Here is a 23721-nt window from a genome sequence, read left to right on the forward strand (position 1 = left end):
GGAATGTAGCTTCCTTTTTCTTCTTGTGGGAATGGAGCCTTCATTCTAACAGTCATTGTGGTATGCTGGGACCCAGGACATACTCTCAGAAGCTAATGAGTGTGATGGGTTAGTTGCCCTTGAACTCTGAGTCCCTAAATAACTGAGCTTTTTAAACTTATGCCTATATTTTTATAGTTTTTTGGATTCTTTCCAATCAGTCAGCTGTTACTCTTTGCTTTTGACAGTGAGCCTGTTGCTATGAAAACCCTAAACTTCAATTTGGGCTTCTGAGCTAGAGAGAAGACAACCTGTTACAACAGTGTCTAAATCAAGAGTAAATGGTCTCTGAATGAAGGAATGAAGTGCTCTTTTAAGGAAAAACAAAACAAAACAAAACACAAGCATAGGCTTTAGTATCAACTTAATTTAAAAAAATCTCTTTGAGCCCTTACTTCTGTATTCTCATGTTTAGGACATTTGACATTGCCAAGTATGAGCCTTCCGGTTCAAATGTTACTTTTGCTGGTATGTAGGAAAATATATTTAAGGACTGCTGAACTGATTCTCATTCCAAACCTTTTCACAGAGCTCTCATTTGATAGGAAGGAAGCTGCATAGGAGCCCTGACTCCCCGACTGCCATTTCCAAAGCACATGTTTAAAAGGCCTCTGTCACTTCAGATTAGGTTTTTACAATGACTCAGATAAGAGAACTTTAAACAAGACAGAGATTTACTTTTTCACTCATGTAAAAGAAGTCTATAGGTAGGTAGGCCAGAGCTGCATAGTAGTCTCACGGTCTCATCAATAACTGAGATGCCTTCCATCTTTCTGTTTGGCCATCCTTAAAACATGGCTTCCATCCTCATGCTCATTCAAGATTGCAATAGGGCCACTGGAACACCTCCCCCCACACCCATATGTCTGTTTTCCAGGCAGCAGGAAGGAGGAGAGTCAATGACAAAAATCGTGTGCCTCCAGGTTGAGTTGGCCCTCTTAAACAGCTTTTCTTGAACCCAATGACATTCTTTTACATCTCATTGGGAAGCTGGGAAATGGTAGTTTTAAAGCTGCATACACTGGGTTCTGTTAGTAAGAAAGAATGGAGGAGATGAAAAACAGAAAAGATAAAGGAGGGAAAAGGAAGAGGAAGTCTCCACTCTGGCTTCCTAGGAGCTCATGGGTTAAGATGGATGAGACACAGGCAGGTCATCACAATATGTTACACATAGAGCTGTGCAAAGCTTTACAGTGGCTCATCCCTGGACCACTTCAAGTGTGTAGGCTTAGATTGTTGAAAAGGATGATTTTTGGTGATGGCTGAATTGTTCATCTCAGTTCTTCAGTGGAAGGATCAGAGGACTTTCTGGAGGATATGGAATTTTAGAAGGATGTTAAAGGAAATGATGCTATGAACAGAGACCTTCTTTAGGGATTATGGGAATGGCTGGCCTATAGCCACCTGTGTGGTGTCACTTACTCTTCTTGGTTTTCATTTGTGTACTCACTGAATACCATTGATCAGGGGTGTTCAGGACAATGGTTGAGGTTTGGAGTGTAGTCAATGGCTGAGGAAGGAAAGAAGCTTCTTGATTTCTATGAGAATTTCATACCTGAACTAGACTCCCATTATTAGTTATAACCAATTGGCCTGTCCTGCCTCCAGAATCTGACTTCATATTCCTATCTTTCTGATTACTTACCTTCTAGAAAGTCATTACTTAATGTAATAACAATAGTACTAGTAATCCACTTTATGCTAATAGACTTTGAAGGACATTAGAGATCTTCCTTGCAAAGGTTTTATGAATCTAGTGTTTTGGTTTTTAAAAAAATATCAACTAGCTAGTCAATCGTTTCTAGCTCCTGTCACCATGCTTCTGTGATTTAATTCTGAAGCAACCCTGTGGTTGCCAAAGTCACAGGATTATGCTGCTACCCAATACAATGTTATCACTTACACAGCATTAGGCTTGGTCCTGATTATTTATAAGAATGTTTAAGCATTTCCCATTAGTAACTAGACATAAGAAAAGGGCAAAGTCTTCCAGCTTCGAAAGCTATTTGATTCGGGCACTTGGGAGAATCTGACTCATTATTAAAATAAGTTATTTGAATCAGGCCATACACATTCCATGGATAATGTCCATTTCTGCCTCCCCAGGGACTGTGATCTCTCCATTCTCTCCTCTTCTCCTGTTATTGTCAACCTTTCTACCACATGAACATACACGAGTCTGTTCCATCCTTAAAATAACCTCCTCTTCTTAGCTTATTTTTCCTCTTTTGTTAAAATATAAATTTCTCAGAACAAAAATAAAAACAAAAGCTCAATGCTCTCTGGTTTACTTTCTTACACTACGTCACTTTCTAAATCTCCTGCTCTCCGGCTTCCACTCCTCTTCTCTACTGATATTGCTCCACTAGAGCCAACAGTTAAAGCTAGCAGTTGCCAAATTCTAGTGGACATTTTCCAGACCCTTAACCTATTGGTCCTCTCTGCTACCTTTAATTTGGTTAGCAATCTCTTCCCCCACGATGCCCTTGTCTTCCACCATATTATACCCTTGGTTCTCCGTGTACATTTCTGACTTCTGTTTTATGTTTTTGGTTGACTCTACTCTGCATGCCCTTTAAATGCTGAGTGACATCAGAAAAGCCACTTAATTTTTTATCCATGAAAAGCAGAAGGGTGGTAATGGATAATCTCTAAGGTCCCTTTGAGCTCTAGTATCCTTTCAGTCATATTATCAGGAGTCAGAATTCACTGACTTGAACTATAGAAAACTCTTGTGTTTTATGTAAAAAGAAGTGTAATGAGAGATGAGCAATGTTTGAGATGCAATTCTGCAAAGGCATATTGTTGGCTGCTTCTTTCAGAGAAGTCATAAAAGCTGAAAACCAGTACAGTATCATTCAGCAGTTTATCACCATGTGGGAGACTGACTAATGTAAGTTGTGGTTTCAGCACAACAGAACAACTGACCATTCATGTAGACTTCAGTGCTTGGAGCGGGTAGTGGTGGTGTGAATGAGGTTCTTGGGCCACTATGACCTCTAGACGTGACCACACACGGGGCATGGTTACAGTCCTAGAGAGCTGAGAAAATTGAAACCTCCGTCATACAGACACTCCTAATGGGACATCATGTTTGACTAAACATGGCGACTGATGATAAAAATGTTGGCTTTTTTCCAATTGGTTTTTTCAGTAACAATTAAATGGTACCCAGTTTTTAATAGTAATTTACTTATATATACTGCTAAGATTTCAGATTATTCCCTGAGAGCAGGATTTCATTTGACAAGCAGGGCAGGAGCAAAAGTTTAATGGTATTTGAATCTCTAAAGTGGGATAGGTACAAGCATTGCTGGATGGGGAAAAGGGAATAGAAGAGAAAGTTCGATGGAGCTACTAAAGTTTGTCTCCCTTGTGGTAGTACTTGCAGATGCCCTCATTTGTGAGCATATTTTTTCTCCAATAAGTGTTTAATTTAACCCCAAACTCTAGGTTCTGGGTACTCAAGGTTGAGTCAGATTTGTGTTATTTTGGGGTGCAGAGTATAATTTATTCAATATTTTTTGAGGAGCTCAGAACTGAGAAATAAGGTCATAAAAATGCAAAGATGTAGGATTTTAATTGTATTATGGGTTATCAGGAGAGATCATACACACACCATCACTATTAGATTAGATTAAGTTTCCAACTTAATTTGACAAAGATACAATGTATAATTGATAGGTCATCTGCTAAACCATTCTGCAAAGGTTTTGCCTTGGCTACAGTAGAAACCAAACTAAGGCCATAGTCAACAAGACAGTGGACACGTTGGACCACTGAAGCAGTAGACAGGGCCCTATGCCATTTTCTTGAGCACATAGCCAGAGCACCCTTGTTAGCCTCTGTTGGGATACACGGAATTGCTGTCCTTGGCCTCTCTGATTGGGAGCCTTAGAACATCAGATGGTCACCTAGTGGCAGGCCTGGGAATTGCATTAGCTTTATCTGCACAATGATGGTGCTGGCATTTTGCCTCACCTTTCAGAGTAGAGGACATCCAGCAACACTCTCCTGGGAAGCAGATTAACTTCTGTGAGTCACTGCTTTTCCATCTCATTTATGATTCATGACCTGGGCTATATTTTTAGCTTGTATTTATTTGGGTCTGAGAAGTGGGCTGAGTGAAAGTGTTGTTTGGAAACTTATAGAAAAAAGAGGAGAAATTGGTATCACACTTAAGCTTACGTAGTCTGAAATTTGGTTTTAGTCCTCAGACATTCTGTGAACATTTATTGAGAGCCTACTGTATGCCACACATTTGTGTCAGACTCTAAGGATGCAGGGTAAATGGGACCTAGTTTCTGGCCCACAAGAGTCCATTGTGTGCAGGCAGATAATTAATGAGGTAACTAATGTACTGCACCCCTGCCAATACCCCCAGCCATATCTCTAGACTTTATTCATATTGAAGAACTGGCTGTTTTTGGAGTTCCCTTTTTTCTTGTCCTTACCTCTTGCACATGCTGTGCCCATTGCCTGGAAGTCCCTCCCCCAATCTCTCCTTTGTTGCCTTTCATGACTCACACCAGCATCCCCTCTGAAAAATCTTTGCTGATTCTCTTAGGCTGGGTTGGAGTCCTTCTCATACACTCCCTTAGCACCTCACCTCCCCCCACTGCCCCCGTGTTTATCATATTCCTATAAAGAGTGCTCTAGACTGAGGCTTCTTCACAGTAAATGAGGCTTATCTATCAGCTCCCTAAAATAGGAGCCAGGTGAAACTGAAGAGGATTGTGAAGAGCAACATCGTCATCCAGTGCAGCCACTGCCATTTGCTCCGCCCTCTCCATGTGCCAGTCACAGTGCTCAGCACCACACTTGCATTATCCCATTTGAACCACATAGTAACCCTATAAAACAGATAAGACAAGTAAGTTATGCCCCTATTTTATAGATGAGTAAACCGAAGCCCTGAGATGTAATGTTATTTCCCCGGGTTTCACAAATAGTACATGCAAAGCTGAGATTCAAACCCAGGCCTGTGCTCCTAGACTTATGGCATAGTCCTTCTCCCCTTTCATGGTTACTGCGTTCATCAGGGTAGACCAGGTCATTCTGTGTCAATAAGCAATCCCAGCATTCTCAGCAGTTTAGGCAAAAAAGGTTTATTTTTTGTTTATGCCATGTGTCCGCAGCAAATCTGCTGGGGGGCTCTAATTTGTGTCATACTCCCTCAGGACTAGGTTGAGGGTGCCTCTGTCTCTGTGCCTCCCCAGTTGAAAGAGAAAGGAAATGTGAAAAATTTCTCCCAATATAATTGTCTATTTGAATGTCACAGACTAAATCAGGAGTCCCACTGAATTTCAAAGGGGCAGGATAAGTGCAGTCCTACTATGTGCTGGGAAGGTGAAAAACTGGAAATATTTGTGGAACAGCACTAATAATGTCCATGTCGTATTATATAAAGAAAGGAGGACATGGACTATAGACTAGTGGTTACCAGAGGATAGGAGGTGGGTAGGTGGGGTAAAGGGGGTCAAATATAGTAGGAGGAGGGTGAAGTGGGTAAAGGGCATTGAATATATGGTAGCTGAAGGAAACTGGACTTTGGGTGGTAAACACACAATAGACTATACAGATGTCAAATTATAATGTACACCTGAAAATTATATAATTGTATAAACCAATGTTACCCCAATAAACTTAAAAAAAAGGTAGAAAAATAAAGTGGAAAAAAAGGAAAAGAAAAAGAAAGGAGTGGAAGTGTATAAATGAAAACAAAAGCAAAGGAACAAGTGTCCAGAAAAATGAGGTCCTTCCATGGAACAAAAGAAAGCTAGCCTTTTTAAACCATAGGTCTCTAGTTAAATGGCTGTTGGGATCAATTATTCAGTTCTTCCTGTAAGAAGCGCCGTTAAGGCCTTTTTTTCCTCTGAAGGCATTAATGCTTTGACACAACCTGGGATTTCTCTGGGTTCATCAGGAGAGAACAGTCAATTGCTATTACAAAATCAACTTAATCTGGGAAGGGCCGATATTCCAATTCTCATTTTCATTATAGGAAGCCAGTCTTACTAGGTTGGACTTTTTCTAAGAACAGCATTCCTGGTTTCCTAGGATTATGCCTACGCAATGATAAAAATCTCTTAAAGGCTCTTTAGTAGGCTGGGACACAAGATCAACACTTGCCCCTCCCTACAAAGGACTTAGCTGAAAGCTATTGATTGCAGCTTTTTAATCAACAACATTCAAATTGAATATAAGATACAACGTGCCCAAGGAGTTTCTGCAAAGAACATACTGAGAATATTTTGGTCAAGGAGAATTCACCTTTGTACAATGCAATTTCTGTTTTTCAAGAACATGAGGGCGGTTGACATGGCGTGGAACTGAGCACAATACTAAGTGTAATACTTAACTGTTTCACTTACTTGATGCAATTATTAACCTTCGGGTCACTATAAGTGCTTATAGATTGTAAAGTATCTGCCACCTGTAGAGGATGCTTGACTTTACTACCCTTCTTTCTCTTCATGTAAAAAAAAAAAAAATAATATATGTGTATATATATTAAGAGTTTGGGTGGGTAAGAGGAGGAGTGATACATAGCTGTATCTTTAATCTAGAAGTTTTCAGTTTCCTGAATTCATTTTCATTTTAAATATCTCCTGGACTACATTGTGGAGCATGGGGCACTACAGGGGGATAAACATCATGGGGAAACTTCTCCTACCTGACCCAGGTACCGTAGGGGAATTGCTGTCAGCAGATGTCTCATCATAGGATGAAACACATTAAGTCTCTTAAGCCAATGTTCAGCATTGCTGTGTACTATCTTGTATTTTTTATAGATGCAGGGCTTGGAGTTGCTTCTAGATGGGAAAATTTTTTGGATCAAGGAGATGACATGGAATAGCACAGATTTAAACACCAAAAGGTCTGGGTTCTTCTCCATTAACCAGCTCGGTGGCCCTTGAGCAGAACGCTGAATCTCTGAGAATCAGATTTCCCATATGTAAAAGAGGTATCATACGTATATTCAGGTCCTGTCACAGTTTCACTGTGACGATCAAATGAAATAACATTCATGAGCATAGACAGAGTGTAAATCTCTGTGCAAAAGTACGTGATCACAAAGGATGGCTTTTCTCGCTGTGCCCAACAACAGAAAAAGCCATTCGTGTGTTCCAACATATGGGAGTAAAATTATTACCAGGAAAGGTCATAGCCCTCCAAATGCTCTCAGGGTGATTTTTGTCACAGGACTGACCTCCAGTTGAGTGGCTATGTCTGTGCTCAGGTCTGTAGGAAGAGATGAAACCTCTCTCAGTTCAAAAAATTCCCCATGTGTAAGGGATTTTCAATAGGAGTAGGACTGTTGGTATGAGATGCTGCATAGCTGCCTCATGTGATACAGATGGTTGTCATATTTTCCTTGCCCACAGACAAACAGTACTTTTTTTCAGATGAATTGGAAGGTTTTTTTTTTTCAGACATATCCTAGTATGTTAGTGTCACCAAACCGCCGGCCAGACCGAGATCTTTATTGTTTATCTGGGCTTCTGACACTCAAGACACTCAATTTGCAGGATCCTGGGTTGCTCATTGTCAAAGAGAAATTTTTCTTCTGAATCAACTTAAAACTTCCTTTATTTAATTCTAAACACCCACTCCCTCCGGGAGATTATACTTAGATATTATCAGTTCTGCTTGCCTTAGAGGGACTACGAGTGGACTTTTAAAAAATAGGTGCTTTCTCTATCTGCTGCAGACAAAGAGTCTACTTCGGAAGGAAAAAGCATACAAGGTGAAGGTTTGGGCCAGAATGGCAGGCTTTGCTACCTTCACAGCCCTGCTCTGGCTTGGTCAGGAGCCTTGGTCAGGAGGCTTGGTCAGGAGATCTTGCTTTTGGAAGAACAAGCAGAACGCATGACTTACTTTTAGCAGATTCCATCTTTGTGAGAGCATTAAGGATTCAGAGGGTTGACATTCCCTGGTTGCCAAGACCCCAAATGTGAATGAATGAACAAATCTAGATTTTCAGGCTTCTGAACCTGGAACAAAAGAAGGAGCTTTCATTAGGGTAGATGTTTGGGTATTTAAAAACATGTTCAAATAAATTAACCAAAGTTTATTTTGAGGAGCTACTGTGTGCCAGGCAGTATTCTAGGTCTTGGGAGTAGAGCAGTCCTAACTCTCTGCTGCTCACTTCTAGTTGGGGAGACGGACAACAAACAAATACAAAATCCTGTCAGCAGTAAGTGCTCTGAAGAAAAACAAATACAAGAGGATAGAGAATGGTAGAGAAAGAGAAGGTGTGAGCAGCCCTGTGCTCTTGGATGGGAAGTTTCAAAGGTGTTATAAGTTTGCTCTAAGAAGTCAGTGGCAAGACCACCTGTGCCTCTTCCACTGAAGCCTGTCTTGCTGTTTGTCTCACCGAACTCCCTCTAAACTTGCTCGCCAATATAGCACTCTATTCCAGAGGTGTGGTCCCTTATCTCCATTGTCTTCTGGTCCAGGTTTTCATTAGATTGCTTCTGCACTGAAAGGAAAAGGACTTTCCATGCCCTTCTCATACGATGCACATTCTAACTCAAACCTGGCACAAGGAGGGCTTTGAGCAGCTTAACTTCAGGGTTATTTTAACTGGCAATATACCTCTTTAAGAAGGAACACATTACAGATGGTCCAGTTAGGATACAGGTTATTTTGAGACTTCCTGAACATCATTTCTTGGCTGCTTCATTCAAATAAATCATTTATTGCCCTGTAAGAGGTGCTGGTGATAATGATGACTAAGACTCACTCCTTGCCCTTGAGAAGTCCACAGTCCAGCGGTGGACATAGACATTAAACAGATAAATTGCAGCACTACTGGGTGAGTGCAACCTTGGGGTGTGAGTGATATGCACTGGAAGCCCAAAGGAAGAGCATTGAACTCAGCCTCAAGGGTGCTGAAGATTTCAGATAATAGTAATGATCTGATACCTCATTCATTTATTCATCATCCATCCATTCACACACATTTCCTGAATAGTTTATCTCAGGGCCACGCACTGCCTGCAGATATTGTTTGTGTGGCCTGTTATTGTTATCATTGTTTGATAACAGCTCTATTGAGATATAATTCACATATCATACAATTCGCCCATAGAAACTGTATAATTCAATGGCTTTTAGTATATTCACAGAGTTGTGCAACCATCACCAATGTTACAACACCCTCATTAACCCCCAAAGCAATTTTTTACCCTTTAGCAGTCACATCCCATCCCCTCAATCTTCCAGTCCTCCTTTCTAGCTCTGTAGATTTGTCAATTCTGGATATTTCATATAAATGAAATCATATAATATGTGGTCTTTTGTGACTGTCTTCTTTCCCTTAGAATAATATTTTAAGGGCTCATCCATGTGGTAGCACATATCAGTACTTCATTCCTTTTTATTGCCAAAGACTATTCCATTGCATGATATACCATTTTTTATGGATCCATTTATCAGTTAATGGATATTTGGGTTGTTTCTATTTTTTGGCTATTATGAATATTGCTGTTATGAATATTTGTGTGCAAATTTTTGTGTGGACATACATTTTCAGTTTTAATGGGTATATATCTGGGAGTGGAATTGCTGGGTCATATGGTAATTCTGAATTTAACTTTTTGAAGAACTGCCAAGCTGTTTTCCCTAGTGGCTGCACCATTTTACATTTCCATCAGCAATGAGTGAGGATCCTAGTTTCTCCACATCTTTGCCGACACTTGCTATTTTCAGTTTGCTTATTTGTTCTTAAAATTATAGCCATCCCAGAGGGTGTGACGTGGTATTTCATTGTAGTTTTGTAGAGCAGTTCCCTAGTAATGAAGATATTGAGCAGATTTTTTATGTGCTTATTTGCCATTTGTATATCTAATTTGGAGAAATGTCTATTCAGATCATTTGCCCATTTTAAAATTGGGTTATTTGTCTTTTTATTATCAAGTTATAGGGGTTCTTTATATATTCTAGATTCAAATCTCTTATCGGATATATCATTTACATATATTTTCTCTCAGCAAAGGAGTCTGAGAGAGAATAGTCAGAGGATAAAGATGAGGAACCAGAAAAATGCTCTCAAAAAAGCCAAGAAAAAAGAGCAGTTCAGAGTGAAGAGAGCAGGGTGGGTAGAGATTAGCGATGGCAGATCCCCTAAACCGGTGAGCCAAGAACAGAAATGGTTCACTAGAGGGGACTACGAGGTGGTGGTTGGTTTGCTCAGGCAATTTCAGTAGAATCTTGAGGCCAGAAACTACTGTAGTGAGTGAATTGAATCATGAGTGGAAAGTAAGGAAGTGGAGACAGTAAAGGTTATGAAGAGAATATCCTCCTCTCGCTCCACCCTCCAACCCTTTTTTTAAAAACGGGAATGACTAGAAGTTATTTAAAGATGGTAGAAAAATTCTGCAATGTCTTCAGGCTACATTGGTGGTCTCTTTCACTGTTGAACATTTATATCATGAAGGTTAGACTCTCGTCATGTCATACTTGATTATGTACTGTTCTTCAGTATTCTGATTATTTCAAAGTGCCATTCTTCCTTGTCTTACCAAGTACAGGGCCTAGACCTTAAGCCTTCTCTTGAACGACATTCCTCCATACTCCTTGTATAGGGGCAACCACATTCTAAGGAAGGGAATGTGCCACTGAAAAAAAAGGAATTTAACCCTAGTAACTAGTAAACTGTGGTTTCTAGAGGTTGAAGTGGTAGGCTTTATTTAATTGTTTAACTCTAAAACTATACTTCCTACTTATTTTTAAAAATATAAACAATACAAAAATGTAAAGTAAAAAGCAAAAGGCTGCCTCTCTCCCTTTACTAGAGTAATCACTGTTAACAGTTTTTTATGTATCCTTCAGACATGCTTTCTGAGGACTTCAGAATATATCATTCTATAAAAGAGTCATGATAAGTTCCCATAAGCGAGCTATCATTCCTTCTCTCTGAAAACCTCAGTAATGTCTTTTTTTTTTTTTTTTTGGAATGAATAGCTTAAGATACACATGGTCATGAATAGGCTGTTCACCTCTCCCCAGGAGCAAGTGGTTGAAGCTCAGACAGTACAAAAATATTATTACTGCCCTGGGCATGAAGGGAGAGTGTGAGCTGGGAGTGAGGTGAGCCGTCTGTCAGGTGCTGAATGGGAAGATTGTCTGAGCACTGCTGAGCTCCGCCACTTTCTCACCACCTCCCTGTGCCTCTAATAAAGGCCTTCAGTGTCCTCTCCCTGTCACAGGGTCAGGAATTAGGGAGTGCCTTCTGTCTCTTGTGTTACCTCCTACAGTCCCCGGAGAAGCCTGGATTCATGCCTGTTCTTAACAGGTGTCCCCCCTGCTTGTCACCCTCTTACCCACCTGGGTAGACCAAAAAAGAGTCAGTGGGAGCCAGCTGAATGACCCCTTCTCTTTTTTATTTTTCTGTCAAACAAGGTTTATACACAGGGTCCCAGAAGGGTACTATGGACTCTAGAATAAACCCTGATTCAGTCTCACTGAATGAATGAAACCAAGCCAGGCACTTTCCTTTAATAGGCCTTAATTTCCTCATCTATTAAGTGGAATTAACAATGACTAACCTCATAGAAAGAAAAGTCATCTCTTTCACACTTGTCCTATCCTCATGGGGCTGGGTTTTAAGAACAGAGACCATGTCTCATGCAGATCTGCATTTAATAAATGAATGAGAGGTACTGTCATCCCCAGTTTCTACTCAAATAAACCAACTTCTCCTCCCTCAGGCCTTGACAGTCAGCCACAATCGGCTTATGCAGTCATCAGGTACCTAAACAAAGAAGTGGATAGATTATTTTTAGGTGCTGCTCACTCCTTGCTTCCTCACAGCAATGGTTTCTGAGTGAAATGGACTGTATGATTTAATGGGAAGGCCAGCTCCATTCTGGGCGTTGGGGTAATTGTGGCAACAGTCAGACATTGATTCCCTCTCTTCATTTTGCTCAGAGTGCTTCTTCCACACATGCCCAGGGTGGAAGGAGAAATATACTCATTGTCATGATCACTTCAGGCCCTGACTCACATATCATCGGTAACTTCAGTTTATCACAATGAGGCTGGCAGAAGGTGTCACCTGTGCTGTTGCTGACGGACAAGTGTGTGAAGAAAAACAAGTTTCAGTGAAGGGAGGGGGATCGGAAGCAACACCTGGGCCTGCCTTAGAAGAAAGGAGATGAGGTGGTTAGCACCATGAAATGTGATTAAGAAGATTCCCTCTCTCCCTGTCTGCCTCTCTCACTCTCCACTAAAAACCCTATTCCTCAGAGATAAGCAACCCCCACCCCCACCCCCATTGGTGAGTCACTTCACTGGACTAAGAACTTCCTCTACGTAGACACTCTCCCTCACATGGGAGGCTCATTATCATTCAGGGCTCCCCACCCCGAACACCTGAGAAGCAGGGTACTGTTTTCCCTACCTAACACTTCACTACAAAACCCCCTCTGTTTAGGTTGTTTGTTGCCGATCTCTTAGATGAGGGAATAACAAAAATAACAAACATGGAGGAAATAACAAAGAAATCCAGAAACTTGCCAAAGGTATCATCCTGGCCTGTAATTCCTGAGTCTCTTTCTGAGTCCTCAGTTCTCCTGTACTCCTCACTTATCCACCAGGATGGAGAGACCAGTCAAAGCTTTACCTCCTTTGATCTCTTCTCCCTCTCTCTGCTCACTTTAAAGATACTATTGAAGTTCAACAATGGAGGCTATATTTGTTCTTTCACCAATACTTATTAAGTACCTACTGTGTCCCAGGCACTGTTCCAGGTGATGGGAATACAGCGGTGATCATGGTCCTTACTCTTGTGGCACTTACAACCAAGGGAATGAAGAGAGGCAAGAAGCAAATTAACAAGCACACCTGATAATCAGTCGGTGGTACAAAGGTGACAAATGGGGGCTGTGATGAAGGGTAACAAGATGGGGCTTCTGAGGCAGTGAAGGATGAGAAGGAGTCAGTCCTGCAGGGCAATGGGGGAAGAGCTAGGCGGAGCTAGCAATGGGGAAAGAGGTGCAAGTGAAAGAGCCCGTGTTTGGAAAGGGTTGGGTGTATTCGAGGAATAGAAAGAAGGCCCACGTGGCAGCAAAGTGCACAGGGGAAGAGTGACACAGATGGAGTCAAAGGGGCAAGCAGAGGCCAGGGGTCTAAGGGCTTATAGTATAGAGTTTGTTTTGAAAATAAATGCCAGGGGATTTAAGCAATGGTGGGGCAAGAGCTGACACTCATTTTTGAAAAATCACTCTGGCAGAATGTGCAAAATGTAGATGTTGGGTCACATTTTCAAAAAGTATGTCCTGACAGGTTGAGTCAACTCATCTTAAGTTGATGATTTACAACTGAGGGGAAAGATGACACCCACCTCTGCAACAACAAAGAATTGGAAGTGTAGCCCAGACCTGTCCCCCAACCTTCATGGGGAGCTCAGGGTTAGGTGTACAGGAAATAGGGAAACAGAAGCTAAGTTCTGGAATGAAAGAAGACGCTGAAAGGCAGGAAAAGCTGGAGCAGCCCGCAAGGATAGGAAAACCATATTTTTCAGTCCACCTTGTCGTGGAGCTTGGATCCTTGGAATCTCCTTTCATGACAATTCCGAGATGGGCTTCCTCCCATCCCCCCTAAATCTAGCTTTCCTTTCCTAATCAGTCTTAAGGTTTATTGAACAGAGATCTCTGGACATCACTTACTTCCCCAAGGTACTCTGGCCTTGGAATTTAAGTGTGATTGGGATAGAATAAAATATTCAAAATTTTTTTGTGTCATTACTAGAGACCCCAAGAGGAGTGTAACAAACAGGAATCTGGCTAAGAATTGCCAGGTCATTGTCCTGGTCAGCGTGCTCACCCCAACACAAGGCTCTAGGCAACTCCTGGTTGCAAAATCTACAGAATTTGCTCAGAAATACTACAAGAAGTGTCTAGGGAGGCCCCCCCTGGCTTCTGCTATCTTTCCACAGTGTTTTTGCCATTTCCAAGCAGAGGGAGGCTGGAAGGCTTCCAAAGGAAAGCTAAACAGGAAGCATATAATTTCCAAGGAGGCGACAGATCACTTTCAATCAGACTGCTTGGCTCTCATAACATTTCCAGGCTCATTCTCAGAGAAACGCTCTCCCTCGTCAACTAAGGCTCTGCTGAGAGGATTTACTCCCACGGCCTCACCTGGCGAAGTTACACAGATGACTCCTAAGTCTGCATCCCCAGGCTTACTTCCTCTCCATAACTCCAGAACCCAGTTTTCAACTGCCAGCTTGTTATTTCCTGGATAACCCACCAACGTCTTTCAGTCAGTAGGTCCCAAACCAACTCATCATCCCCTCTTCTGGCTTTCCTGTTTCTGTTAATGGAATCACTGTTCCCTCTGCTACCTCAGCTGGAAACATCTGAGTCATCCTTGACTCATCCCTCTCTCTTATTCTCTAGATCAAATCAACTGCCGAATCACGTAGTATCTATTTCCGTGATGTCACTTGAATCTGTCCCCTCCTTCCTACTGCCGCCATCCCTCCTCAGTGTGGGCTATCATTACTTCCCTCTCAACAGGAGCAGCCTCACTTATTCCCTCACTATTAACCCACCTTCATACTTCTGCTGACATAAGGCTTCTCAAACATAAACTGATCACATCACTCTTCTACCAGCAGTCTGACGTGGCTCCCACTGCTGCCACATTAAATATAAATCCCTTTGAGCTTTATAAGTCACACTTCCCTTTCCAATACTCCTTGTTTAAGCTAAATTTACTCATTCTTGGTATAAGACATAACTTTTTTCCTTTCTTAAACCTCCTTAATAAATGATTTTGCAAAAAATATCTTTTTTATATTACTAAATCCTGTGTTATCTGTATTTATATGCTTGTTTTATCTCTTTAGAAGATTCATTGTTTCTATATTATAGTCTCACATTTATTTTTGCTTCCTCTAATATTTGAGCACATGTAGATATCAGGTGCTGCCCTTAGAACAACTGCATGAAATAATTTAACTCTCGCTACAATTCTAATTGTATCCCCAGTTTACTGGAGACAAAATTGAGATACAGAAAAGTGAGTAACTTACAGAGGTTCCATAACTAATAAGTGTCAGAGCCATGATTCAAATTCACATTGTCTGGTCCCAGGGTCCAACTCCTGACCATTGAACTCAACTTTGTCTTTGTTACTTGCATTCCTGACATCATAGTTTGGACTTAGCCAATGTTTAATAACGGAACTGAAGCTTAAGGCATGTGTCCATTAATGGTCAGAAATATCAACGGCAGTCTGAGTGTGCAAATGTAACTTGATATCAGGAGCTGATTGAAGGTGTTTCCCAGGAAATCACTCAGAAGCTAAGAGACATCTTTGTGCTATTTTTTTTCTATTTGTTCTTCTCTTTTTCTTATTTCAGTACATGGGCTGTATTGAAGTGCTGCAATCAATGAGGTCACTGGATTTTGGCATGAGAACCCAAGTTACAAGGTAAGAAAACAAAAATATGAGGGGCTTTGTGAACTATATTTTAAAGTCACAAGAGTTTCTCCCTGCAGGGATTTCATACAAGCCTTCAAAGTCATCATGGGTTTTTATTCACACAACTGGAAGGTAGAGCTTGGATGAGTGGCTTTATCTCATCATGTAAAAGATTTCACAATTGTGTGGTAGAGCATCTGCATTTTATATAAGAACTGATAAGATGATGCAATCATAGAAATAACTCCTTTCCCAGGTATCAGAAGTATTTAAAATTATGACTAAAAATAGGACCTTACAAAATCTGAGACCTGTTGAAGAAGAAGCCAAAAAGAAGACCAGGGGAGAACTTTCACTTCAGAAAGCCCAACTCTCCTCATTATGGCATCTGTGAAATGAGAAACTGTCCACTCCATGTTTGAGTCTCTCTCTTCTGTGTATGGTGAGCTGGATGGAAGAGTTGAACTGGGGGGAAGCCTTACCGAGGGTGGCCCCAGGAAGCTTAAGGGAGGAATCAGAATTATCACTACACAGAGTGTAAATCAGAAGCAGAAATTCAAAGCATGGTTCATCAAGGCCAAGTTCAAAGCAAGATAGAAAGAATAATTGAGTGCTATGACTGGTCACTGGGAAAATTGTGAGATGAGGGGGTTAAGGTGAGAGAATGGATGGATATGAGTGATTTAGAATGAAGACTTGGGCATCTCTTGTATGTGGTGCTCATGTGTGTCTCAGGGGCAAGCCACAGTGCCCATTTGTATCTGGGGTTGCAGGCCACCTATTTCAAAGGCGAACGTTCTCATTATGAAGAGAAGACTTTTCCTAATGCTCATTCTGTGGACTTCTAGGCCTAGAAAAAGCGTCCTGTTGACCCAAGAGCTTTAAGAAAAGGAATCTTATCCCTCTTTAGGAAAATCATAGTATACAGTATTATATTAAACACTCTAGAAGTCTTGTGCTATAGTTTAAAAAACTAACTTTGTCTCAAGATTTTCTAAAGTTATTTGGCCCCAGAATCCTTTTTTTTTTCATATAACATAAACAAACATCCATACATCCCTATTTGGACTCTCTTTTTTATGATGCATCTAAATCTGTCTTTCCAAACTTCTCACCAATTTGTATTATTCCTCTGGTCAAACAGATGAAATCTAATTCTGTTGTGTGTGTGTGGGGGGGGTTTGTTTGTTTTATGGATTTTTTTTTTTTTGTGGTTGTACTCTTGGTGCTTGCTTCAGTCTGTGGCACATAGAAAAGGCTCAACAGATATTTATTGAATACATGGTTCCATCTGACTATCTTCCAGGATTTAGAGATAGCTGCATTTCTTCTCCCTTTTAACTCTTCTCTTTCACATTCTCAGTCCCCTCGACTACCCTTTAAGTGACATGGTTTTGAGACCACTTCTTACCCTGTTAGCCCTCCTTGGGATACACTTCAGGCTTTATTTTATTCTGATGACCCTAAATCTGGAGGAAGCCTTTCCTTAAGTCCTGGCAAGTTACAGATGGGAGGAAGAAAGCTGCTCCCCAGGTTCCAAGAATGGGGGCACATGACAAAGGAATGTCCACTGTGCTTACCTGAGAATGACTGATTTTCTGTTCGTTCATACATTCATTCATCGGCTCGTTCTCTTTCACTTGAATATTCGTGGAGTGCCTGTTAAGTGCCTGAAACTTTTCAAGAATTAGGGATGCAGAAGCCTCTGACATCATGAGACTTATATTCTAGCTGAGGAAGCAGTCTGCGACAAGGGAACGAATACACAATATACTTTCAAGTAGTAGTAACGAGTAAGAGGATAGAGATATAAGGGGTAGGCTTTTAAATTTCATTTTATTTTCTAATTATAAAAATACTGTATGTTTACTTAGAACATTTGGAAAATACTGAAAAGCATGAAAAAGAATCTCTCTCATAATATCACCTACTAATTTTGTGTTTTGGAATATCTTTTCAGTGTTTTCCCTATACATGAGCTTACAATGATTTTTATAGAAAATCTAAAAAATATTTGATATAATTTCTCTCATCTTGAGCATTTTCCTATTGCTAAATATTCTAAAGTGTTCTTATTGTGGTAAAATACACATAACATAAAATCTACCATTATAACTATTTTAAAGGGTACCGTTCAGTGGCATTAAGTACATTGACATTGTCGTGCAAGCATCTCTACCATCTATCTCCAGACCTGTTTCATCTTCCCAATCTGAAACTCTACTCATTAAACAATAACTGCCCATTCGCCACCCCCTGCCCCTGGCAACCACCATTCTACTTTCTGTCTATGATTTTGATTGCTCCAGGTACCTCCTATAAGTGTAATTATATGGTATTTATCTTTTGTGATTGGCTTATTTCACTTAGCATAATGTCCTCCATGTTTATCACTAGGCCAACAATATAAATATCTTGAAGGCTATTGATGTATTAGATTGCTAGATTTTTCTGCAGAAGAACCATGGTAGTTGGTACTCCCCTCTTCCAGCCAAGTGTCTATTTTTTGTTGTTGCTGTTAGGATCTATTTTTTTAAATGGTTGTAAACTTGTAAGTCTATATTTTTCTATTGTTTAGTAAATGGTAAAAGAAAATTTCTTTCTCTGCCATCAGGTTTCTGTTTGTGACTAATATACACACAGTAGGAGATATTATTGTATGTAATAATACAAAGATGTCATTCCTTATAGATGGGTCTGTATATGTTTCAGGCATGGCCGATTGTGCTCTGGGCAGTTTTGTGAAGCTCAAGGGTGATGGTCTTCTTATTAGATTTGATGGTGGGGATGGCCTCTCTAAGGAGAAGATATTTGAGCAAAGCCCTGAATAAAGTGAGGGATCCAGTCATGGGAATGTTTGGGAGAAGAGAGCTTAAGGCAGAGGAAAGATGGCTGTGCATACCATCGATCCATAGCATCAACACTGACAGGGCTCAAAACATGGGCATGTGGTTTGGTAGGAGTGTAAAGAGTGTATATCTTCTTTCAAGAGTGGATACGAAAAAACTTCCAGTAGACTCCCACTCGGGGGATGAAGAGGCTGTCTGGATGGGAGGATCAAGATTCAAGATGCCCAATGGTGCCAAGTGGTTTGACTTGAAGTCAAGAGATTCCAGCCACCACTAGCCCAGGGACCTTGTCTATAGTGAGGCTTGAAAGCAATGAGGCCAATTTCCTTACACCAGGGCCAGACAGCAGTCTCCCTCCTTCAGAATTACATGTTCTATGCTGCCCCTTCCCAGCTCCTGAACCCCTTCCCCAGAGCACGTAGAGTTTGAGGTACTGTGTCTTGCAACTTGGCAGCAGACTTGGGACTCCCTGACCCAGATGGGAGAAGGATAAAAACCACAAAGGAAGGTTAAATAGAAGGCAAGGGAAAAGATATATAGGTATGTCCCACTTTAAAGAATTAACAAAAATCTAAATTTATTTAACAGGAAATTATCATTTAAAATTTGCCTCTGGTTTCCTTTAGTAGTAGATTCCTCACCGGTATTTCAAATAAAATTCAATATACAAAAGAAAATATTTTCACTTTTCCCCACCAAGAGCTCACATATTGCTGAAAGTGAGAGTGACCTTTGAAACTCTTTGTTAAAACTCAAGGTCTTATGGGATATTCTACAAGTGGATATGTTACATGAGTGAGAACATTTTTTTTTTTGAGATTAGGTTCTTTCCTTTAGGTCCCCCTCTCACTTTGATGTTAGACTGTTGCTTTCAATGAAGTGCGTACCTTCATATGCCACTGTGTGTTTCTACCCCTGAGTAGATGATTTCATTGTTCTCATGTGACCAGCATAAGAAAATGGTTCACTTTCCCTGAAACCTCCAATTCCCACCCTGCTTCCCCAAAATTTACTCTTTTATCTCTTTTAAAATTTTCTTCTTTTTCTTGTTCTCCTTTCTTCTCTCGACTTCTATGTATTTTGATGTTTGGCTACTACTCAAGTTGTTTTATTACCAGGTGTCTTGGATGTTGTCATAAAACATTATGATTGAATTAGGTTTCAAACTGTTTTAAATTTAACTTTCACATATTCACAAAGTTTCATTTTGCTCATAATCCTACTTAATGCAAGAAAAAAATTTCAATGGATCAGTTAGAATTCCAAAGGACAGAACTTATTTTGCATGACCACAGCTATCTCCTGTCATTTACCATCAAACATAAAATCAACCATGTGTGAATGCTGATAAATTTGTGTAATTACTTGCCACTACAGATATAAACAATTGTATTCAGGCTTATGTCCCACTTAAGTCTTACCATCTCTATCCTAATTAATATGTTATTCCAGATAATAGGGAGACAGCAACATAAAATTCCTGGTAATAAAGGAGGAGCCACGATTAAGATACACCAATTGGGTCAGCATTTGAAACAAAGGAGGAAGATGGAGTACAATTCTTGCTTTTATGAGAGACCTTTCCATCAATTGTTTGAGAGAATGTACAGGACTTAGAACACAGAAAGCACTCAAATAAAGCAGAGAAAAAGAAAAAGACAAGAGGCCACTTACTTTGAAAGCTCCCATCACACTTCTTGGAGTACCTCAGTCCAGAGTTAGTCCCTGAGAAAGCCCTGTGGGTAGGTTTAGCCATTGTTCCTCCATTAATTCTCACCCAGGCATGTATTTTTTTTTGACTGATTTAGGACTAAATCTCAATTTTTAGTAATCAAGTATTCATAGAAAAGGGCAAACGAAGAAGTTTTTCTTAATAGTAAAGAGAAATGAGATCATTAGGAAAACAAAGGCTCACAGCCACGATTGTCTTCAAAATGTTTGGAAGACAGTATCAAAAAGAAATAAGAGAAGGAGAAAATGAAAATTATGCTAAACATGATATAGTCATTTGTTCTCTCCTATAAAAATGTTCTCACACGATTTTTTCTATTCTTTTTATTTATTTATTTTATTTATTTTACTTCCTTAATGTCACCACTTATTTGACCCCTTTTACCCTATCTCCCCCTCCCCCTCATCATGATTTTTAAAACAAAGCTAAAGAAAACAAAAAAAAACTCATTAGATACACACACACACACACACGCACGCAAATAAATCAAGTCGCTAAAACCTAAAGCCTGACTTCCCTCCCTTGAGTAAGCTTCCACAACATACAAAGAAAAGAAGAGTCTTCTTTCTTCCCTAAGGATGTCCACTTCTTGGCGTCTAGGTGGGGACCTGCCTCAGACACTGAAGGAGAAATAAACCCATCAAGGGCAAACCCTATCAGTGCAACTAGTGGGACAGGGCTTGGCTCCCAACCCTGAAGAACAGAACTTCATAGGAAACTGTCGAAGGGAAATTTAGTTCATCATCATAGGACATAATTTAGCCCAAGGGGCAAGGTGCACTCCTGATGGAAGGGATCTCCGGATCATTGGCTTACTACTATCATCTTTTTGCATTTATTGTTTTATATTTGTAATTCATATTTGGTTAAAAAAAACAAATCAGCCAGACTAAGTGCGAGGCACCCAGAGCAAGATCTGTCCACACCAGGTAACTGCTATCCCTTGGGGGTCTGTGAAGGAAAATGGGGGAGCTATTAGAGAATGGGTGGTGAACATCCTTTTTTGGGGTCTTGGCCTCAGATTCGTTGTCTCTAGCTGCTTATAAGGGGCTGCATATCATAGATTATTTATCTGCCCCATTCCATTCTATGGGGGAAGAAAAACCCTAACTAGTGTCATTTTTTGAACTGCTGCTCTAGACAATAAGCAAGTTGTTCGGGTGATCTGGTACTAAGTAAAGCTACAAGGATGCAGAATTAGTAATTCAGAAGATATTGTAATTAGACTAATTTCTCATTGAAAATGTTATTGCTCCTGAGCAGTGATTCTGCAGATTTAATTCACTAGCTTGAAACTTTGATTATTTGGCTTCAATAGGACATTAAAGGCGGTTCTTCACAGACTAATGATATTTCTGTGTGTGTGTGTGTGTGTGTGTGTGTGTGTGTGTGTGCGCGCGCGCGTGTGTGCGTGTACATCCATTAGATGCAAAGCAGGTCCAGGATGCAGCTGAACTTTGACGTAAAGTCATGTGCATGTGGCTTCTAAGAAATGTGAACATTAAGAGGAAAAGTATTCTGAAGAGGTCAAATATCTGCATGTTAGGTGGCTAAATTAATATATCTGTTTAAACACAGGCTGGCATTTATCTAAATTTCCTGAGGATTTTAGGAATGAGATTGGTTGCAGCTACACATGGATAGGTGTGTGTATCTCTTGGTAAAGCTTAGAGTGCCTGTACGGCAACTGGTGTGTGGGTTCTGTGTTGACTTGTAAGGAGGCCATGGAGTTAGAAGTAGGATCACAGCCCACATAGCATGCAAAATAAAGACCATCAGAGGGGAGATAAAAGGCCAAGTCTATTAACTTGCCAGACAAGAAGAGAATGCTCTCCAATGAAAAAATGTACTGAGAAGAGTGTTAAGGAGAAAAAAACTCAGGAGTTTTAAAATTCTAGTTCATAGTGATCATGCCAAACATTGAAAACACGCACTCTGCCTGAGACGGGATATACATGGTTGGATAAAACCAGTTTCATTGTTCATTGGTCAAGAAAGAATGTTAAGACCCCAGTAAAGATCTGGTATTCCAGGGTCAAGATTTATGACCTTTGTTGGCCAGTGAGAACAATTACAATAAAACATAACAGTCAAACACTCCTAGGCAAACACTGGTGTAAGTGGAAGTACTGCCTTTCACACATGTGTAGGTGTCAGAAAGCTCTTGCTGGAGGTTTCGGTGTGTGTGTGTGTGTGTGTGTGTGTGTACAGCTACCACCTCTTCTAGTTTCAAGTTCCACTGCTCCCCAGTTCCTCACAGCTTATTTAGAACTAAAATCACGCTTCTCAGATATCTGAGATGAAATAGCCAATTAAATTCCTTTTAGAAGACTTCAAAGATCTAGTAATAAAAAAAAAAAAAAAATGTTTCCAAGCAATTGGGAAGGGCCCTGAGAGCATGATAGAGTTAGATGAAGAAACAGAGGGCATGACAGTCAACAGCACCTTTTTGCTCAGAGTCAATAGCACAATGTCTCTCACATACAAATACACAGTTACTATTTGAATGAACAGATGTAATATCAAAAAGTATAATTACTAAAGCAATCCGTAGAACGTGAAAAATATTTGCAAATCATGTATCTGATAAAGAGTTCATATCCAGAACATATAAAGAACTCGTACAACTCAACAACAACAAAAACAAACAACCCTATTAAAACTTGGGCAAAATACTTGAATGGACTTTTCTCCAAAGAAGATATACAAATGATCAGTAAGCACATGAAAATAGTCTCAACACCACTAATCATTAGGGAAATGCAAATCAAAATCACAATGAGATAGCACTTCACACTCATTAAAATGGCTATTATAGAAAGAAAAAAAAGAAAATAACAAACATTGGTGAGAATGTGGAGAAATTGAGAACTCTTGTGTATTACGGTGGCAATGTAAACTGATGCAGTGACTATGGGAAATAGTATGGGAGTTCCTCAAAAAATTAAGAATAGAATTACCATATGACTCAGCAATTCCACTTCTGGGTATATATCTAAAAGAATTGTAAGCGGGGACACAAACAGATGTTTGTACACCTATGTTTATAAAAGCATTATCGACGATAACCAAAATGTGGAAGTAAGCCAAGTATTCATTGACAGATAAATGAATAAACAAAATGTGGAATATTAGCCTTAAAAAAGAAGGAAATCCTGCCAGTTGTGACAACATTACTGAAACTGGAGGGCGTTATGCTAAATGAAATAAGCCAGACAGAGACAGAGAAATACTGCATGGTATCATTTATATGTGGAATCTACAGAAAAAGAAAAAGTTGAACGACAAAAAAATGTTGCACTCATAGAAACAGAGAATAGAGTGGTGGTTGCCAGGGGTAGGGTGGAGGGTGGGGGAAATGGGAAATATTGGTAAAAGGGTACAAACTGTCATTTATAAGATGATTAAGGTCTCCGGATCTAATGTAGATCATGATGATACTATTATTACATATTATTATATTATATATAATATCATGGTGATATTATTAGTTGATAATACTCAATTGTATAATTGAAGTTTGCCTGAGAGACTAAATCTTAAGCATTTTCAACAATAACAAAAAAAGTAAATACGTGAGGTGATGGAGGTGTTAATTAGCTTGATGGTGGGAATCCTTTCACAGTGTATATGTATACCAAGTCTTCATGTCATACATTTTAA

At 40.0% G+C, this 23721-nt stretch overlaps 1 protein-coding gene across 1 annotated transcript in view; it reads left to right on the plus strand.

The window, feature by feature from the left end:
* The window catches only part of SHC4 (SHC adaptor protein 4), a 108246-nt gene that overhangs the window by 17767 nt on the left and 66758 nt on the right, over positions 1–23721 (plus strand). Inside the window, exon 2 of the mRNA XM_039888189.1 lies at positions 15416–15486. Coding sequence (XP_039744123.1) covers positions 15416–15486 — 71 coding nt within the window. The remainder of the gene's footprint in view (positions 1–15415; positions 15487–23721) is intronic.

Source organism: Pteropus medius, unplaced genomic scaffold (genome assembly GCF_902729225.1).
Source record: "Pteropus medius unplaced genomic scaffold, Ma_sr-lr_union100, whole genome shotgun sequence".
Classification (NCBI taxonomy): domain Eukaryota; kingdom Metazoa; phylum Chordata; class Mammalia; order Chiroptera; family Pteropodidae; genus Pteropus; species Pteropus medius.